Source organism: Acyrthosiphon pisum, chromosome A1, assembly GCF_005508785.2.
Source record: "Acyrthosiphon pisum isolate AL4f chromosome A1, pea_aphid_22Mar2018_4r6ur, whole genome shotgun sequence".
Classification (NCBI taxonomy): Eukaryota; Metazoa; Arthropoda; class Insecta; order Hemiptera; family Aphididae; genus Acyrthosiphon; species Acyrthosiphon pisum.
In genome coordinates this window covers 30,198,862-30,204,694 of record NC_042494.1, presented here as the reverse complement: position 1 = coordinate 30,204,694, position 5,833 = coordinate 30,198,862, and the positions used below count along the sequence as shown (strand labels likewise).

At 28.6% G+C, this 5,833-nt stretch overlaps 1 protein-coding gene across 1 annotated transcript in view; it reads left to right on the top strand.

Moving 5' to 3' along the window:
- Positions 1-483: 483 nt before the first annotated feature.
- The window catches only part of LOC100168774 (trifunctional purine biosynthetic protein adenosine-3), a gene marked incomplete at its 5' end in the record, with an annotated part of 7,940 nt that continues 2,590 nt past the window's right edge, over positions 484-5,833 (top strand). Inside the window, 10 exon segments of the mRNA XM_008187848.2 lie at positions 484-731; positions 812-992; positions 1,060-1,270; positions 1,333-1,364; positions 1,366-1,464; positions 1,548-1,671; positions 1,751-1,964; positions 2,038-2,260; positions 4,433-4,631; positions 4,692-4,943. Of these exon segments, the coding sequence (XP_008186070.1) occupies positions 484-731; positions 812-992; positions 1,060-1,270; positions 1,333-1,364; positions 1,366-1,464; positions 1,548-1,671; positions 1,751-1,964; positions 2,038-2,260; positions 4,433-4,631; positions 4,692-4,943 (1,783 nt within the window).

The following is a 5,833-nucleotide window of genomic DNA, read 5'->3' as shown; positions in this document are numbered from 1 at the left end:
AGACAATTACGATGAGTAGGGCCCAATGACGTCACACATATTTTTTCAATTGCTCATAACTTATTGAATAATGTGAGTAGAAACGTAAAACCTATACCATTATCCTTAGAATTGAACATTCTTTCAAATAAAAAAACTTATTTTTTGTGTTGTGTGCTCCTTTAACAAAGTTAAATGAATTATTCAGAACGTACAATTTGTTATATTATGTGTTTGTAAGACGGAGACAACACATGTGGATATGGGGTTCCCTCAATGTTATTCTTTTGAAACTTATTTTAGTATTTAAATATCTTTGTCATTTTTTCTTTGATCTCTAATGTGATAATGTTTTATGCGTTGATTTGAATTTTGAGATGTAAAACAATTTGAGAACATTTTGTCAAAATATAGGGCAACCAATATTGCTGATAAAATAATTCTTGTAATAATTTAAATATCATTTTTAGAAAGGATTTTACATTTGTTTTTATACAATTATAGTTATTGGCAAAATGGTGTGTGGAGAAATCTATTGAGTTGATCATTGTGGGTCCTGAAGATCCTCTTGCATCAGGAATTGCTGATGTATTAGCTACTTACAACTTGAATTGTTTTGGACCATCTGCTAAAGCAGCCCGTATTGAAAGTGACAAAGAATGGTCAAAACAATTTATGGATGAATTTAATATTCCTACAGCTAAATGGAGATCATTTAATGATGTTAAGCAAGCAACAGATTTTGTTTATTCGTAATTATTTCATTTAATATTTTTAAATACAATTTGTATAATATAACATTAATTTCATCTAAATTGTAAATTTTTACTAGTGCTGATTATCCTGCATTAGTAGTAAAAGCAAGTGGTCTTGCTGCAGGCAAAGGAGTAGTAGTTGCTTCTAATAAACAGGAAGCATGCTTGGCTTTAGATACAATATTAACAGAAAATCGGTTTGGTAAAGCTGGTCAGACCGTTGTAGTTGAAGAATTGTTGCAAGGAGAAGAAGTTTCAGTATGATAATATATTAATTTTAATCTTGTAAAGCCTTTAAATTTTTATTTGGTATTCTTTTATATAGGTTTTATGTTTTTCTGATGGTGTTAATATAAATGTCATGCTACCAAGTCAAGATTATAAAAGGGCATATAATCAAGACAAGGGTCCAAATACTGGAGGTATGGGAGCATTTTGTCCTTGTTACAATATGCCTCAAAATGAGTTGGATGAAGCTAAAAATATTTTACAAAGGGCAGTTGATGGTCTTCGTAATCGTGGGACTCCTTTTGTTGGTGAGTATTTTAATTGATCATTGTTGTTTTTAAAATTATTATTTATTTTTATGGGTTTTTAGGTGTTCTTTATGCTGGGTTAATGGTAACCCAATGATGGCATTAGAGTTTTAGAGTTCAATTGCCGTTTTGGTGATCCTGAAACCCAAACAATATTGCCACTATTAGAATCTGACCTTTTTGATATTATGAAAGTATGTAATTATTAATTACTTTAATGTACATTTTTTAAACAATTAACAATTATATTAATTTATTAATGTTAATACTTTACTAGGCATGTTGTGATGGTACTTTGGATAAAGTTGTAGTTGAATGGAAAACTGATCAATTTTGTGTTGGTGTTGTGATGGCCAGTAGAGGATATCCTTTAACATCCAGTAAAGGGGATGTAATATCTGGTAAATTATGCAACTGAGTTATTAACTAATATTTAACTCTACATTTTTTGAAACATAGTTATAATTGAAAATTTTTTAGGTTTACCTAGTGTAACAAAAGGCATGGTGTTTCACATGGGTACTAAGTTAAACAACTATGGGGAATTGGAAACAAATGGGGGCCGTGTATTAATTGTGGTAACTACTCATCAAGACTTAGTTTTAGCTGCTGCTAGAGCCACTATGGCTTGTGGTAGAATAATGTTTAATGGTGCTCAATTCAGAACTGATATTGCTCATAGAGGAATTGCTAGGTTTGTATTTACTAATTAACTTTTCGATAATTGCCTATATTTTTTTTTAAATATTTTAAATTTTTTATTGTAGAGCAATTCTTGCTAAGGGTGCTACAACCTACAAGTCTAGCGGTGTCGACATAACTGCGGGAAATAATTTAATTCCAATTTATAAACAAATGGTATCTGTTACAAAACGTCAAGGAGTACTTGGAGATTTAGGTTCATTTGGTGCCATGTTTGATCTCAAAGCAGCTGCATTCCAAGACCCAATACTTGTATCCAGTTCAGATGGAGTTGGCACCAAATTGAAGGTATGGAAAACTAGAAGGATAACTATTAGGTATTTTGCGCAACAAAGTTGTATCTGGCGGTTTTAAATGACTGGTCTGAGTGGCTTGCATAGGTTTTTAAAAAATATCTGAGTTTAGTCCTCAATAATAATTAAAAACTATATATTTTCTTTTAACTCCTACAGACTGAGTGTTGTCATTTATACAAATAATATTCATAAGAATTAGAAACGGTGATTAGCATAGGTGCGAATAGTGTTTGAGATTTATGGTGGGGGGAAGGAGGCTGAAACCTTAGCTAGTAAAAAAAACATTTTTAGAACTGTAGAAGTAATAATCACTTAAACAATATCCCAATAGAACACATAGGTATACTGTATACCTAATTATTACAATATTATTAAAAATAAACTTACAAGTTACAACACATTTTTTTTAAATGTACTATTTCATCTACTTAAAATATTTGTTAAAATTATGTTCATAATGTAAAATATAAAGAATACACCCACATAACACTTTAATAAGAATTATTAAAACTGTATGGCTATAAGCAACAAGTAACAATAGAATAATTAAATAATTATAGAACAAATTTTTATTTAAAAAAATGTTTATTTACTTTTAATCATACTAATTAACTTATAATCATACTCCAAATATTGAATATCAAAAAAATATACTGAAGTACCATATAGATACTTTTGTTAAAACAAATTTTTAAATACCCTGCATCATAAATTATAATAATATTGATTAAGCTAAAAAAATTGAACATTTTTGGGGGCATAGCCCTTAAAACCCCCTTTTATTTAAAACCCCCATTTTCGCCTATGGACTCATTAGACTAATTAGAACTGATAAACGATAATACAATATAATTAATGAGGTTATTAAATATTTTACATAATAAACGTGCAATAGTTATCTGGTACTGCCAAGGTTACTGCTATTAGTTATATATGGCTTTAAAAATATGCAAACATTAATTAAAGCATTTCCAAATTGTTTGAACACCTTGTATATATTATTTTTAATTAGTAATTTAGTTTTTGTGTATTACTTGTATGTTAATGAATGAGTACGAGTCTAAATAATAAACTATTATTTTTATTTTTAAATGTTGGTCTTAACTTATGGTAAGGTTTTGGTTTTTGAAAAAAAAAGGTTGTTTGATTGAACTCATAACATATTGCTTTTATAGTTTCAAAGAGTCATGGTGTTTTTTGTATAAAATCTCCATTTTCCTTATCATTCCGTCATTTATATTTTATTAAATTTGAACTGCATATTTTGATATAATCATTTGTCTAATAATTTTTAAGACTCCTAAAAATTGAAGAATTTTCGGATAAAACATCCCATTCAATTTAAAGTTAAATGATTCACATATATTGTAGTATAATTGACGAGTTTGAGATTTCTCCCCATACTGATGGTTGAAATTTACTTTCTGGTGATCCCTTTACTAATTACTTCGGTGAAAATATACAAAGCTATTGATTAAATATGAATAGCATGACCTCTATTTGAATTTAAATTAAATTAACTAATATTGTATTCAATAAAATGTATTTATATTATAATAATGTAATCATACTATTCGAGTACTATTAGTATTTTAGGCACTATAAATGTTTAATAATTGAAAGAATAGTTCAGTAGAACTTTTTAATGTAGTGTTACCATATTCAACTTAACACTCTTAAAATATTAAATTAAATGAAAATAAATACTAGAAAAAATTGAATTTTATATATTTTGTCTTTGGTTTTGTTTGTGATTCCTATGATGTAAGAACAAATAGACGACAGTGCTACTTTCATTTCTTTTTTTAGTCACAGAAATTTTTTCTTTTCTTGGTACAAAAATTATTGCTTTTTCTGTTATTTTTGAGTATGCGTGTACTATGGTCACCACAGTTTTGGCAAACTGGCTGAGAACCATTGTCTTCCTTGTTAAGACTTAAGTGATTGTTCAAAAATCAAAATATAATTTAGTTAAGGTATTGAAAAGTCTGAGATAACACTTAAACTATTTCTTATTATCACATTGTTATTGAGAACGCAACTCGGACCTGTGGCTGACAAAATACAGACACGGACATACAGCTGACAAATTACGGACACAACTCAGTTGTCACAATACATATATTTTTTCACTATATTTTTAATATTTTTATGCAATTTAAAGGTTGCTCTAACATGTAATAGTCATGAATCAATTGGACAAGATCTTGTTGCAATGTGTGTTAATGATATATTAGTTCATGGTGCTGAACCTTTATTTTTCCTTGATTATTATGCAACTGGTCGACTAGAAGGAGGAGCTGTTGTTCAAGTTGTTAAAGGCATTGTAGATGGTTGCCATCAATCTGGATGTGCTCTTATAGGTAATTATTTGTCATGGCTTATTCATATAATTAAAATATTTTATATACATTTATTTTTAGGTGGAGAAACAGCGGAAATGCCAGGCCTTTATCAAAATAATGATTACGATGTAGCAGGTTTTGCTGTAGGAGCAGTAGAGCGAAATAAGATTTTACCTCATATTGAAGATATTGTTTCTGGGGATGTTGTTATTGGTTTAGAATCTAGTGGTGTTCATGCTAATGGATTTAGTTTGATTCGTAAAATAATGGACATGGGTTGTCATAAATTTACTGATGAAGCCCCTTTTAGCTTGGACAAGAAGACCTATGGTAACTTTTAATTACTCTAAGAACTATTTTTGAGGAACCTTGTTTTTTATATTTTTTTATTTAAAAAAATACGTTTGTCATTATTTACTATAGATTAAAAAAAAAAAAAAAAATAGGTATGTGCAGCGGGGTGGAGTAGGTCAGTGGTGGTGGATGTTTGTTCATCATCCTTTCGGTCCTCTGACAGGATAGTATATATTATAGTATTCAATTTGAATGTAATGATTGTATTCGATAAAAAATGATTCTGAGCGCACGAAAGAAAATGTATGAATCATAATATATTATATTATTAAGTAACCATAAATTGTATATAATATACCTTGTGGGATTTAGGTAATTTTTAAATTTAATTCATTTTTATAGTGATATGAAAAGCATTAGAAAAAAATTGGTTAAAAAAATAAATTTTGGTTGTTTTTCTTGTGGTGTTAAAAACTATTGAAAAAATCGAAAAAGGACCTCTCTAACGTACCATATTGTTCCAATTTGATAAAAGATAAGATACTTTATGTTGAAATCGAAGAACTCCTTCTGGTAGAAATTGTGTTTACAGGATAAAAAAAAATAAACATTGTAAAACCACTTGCTCTGCTCAGAATCTAAAACTAAAAAAAAGTCAAATTAATTAAAATATGTTTTCCCCCAAAAATAAAGCATAGGTGTTGGTATCTAGTAAGCTGGATTCAGCGGCGTAGATACAATTTTTTTCTGGGGGGGGGTTTTAAAATATATTTAGGATACAAATTACAAGTTATTAGTTAAATTAAACGTCATTTTTATTTTGTTTCAAATTAGTATTAGTTTAAATAGTTGCAATAGTTTTATATTAGACTGTTATAATAATTCATAAAATAAAATCCACTCGACATCGTTATCGCTGTTTTTGT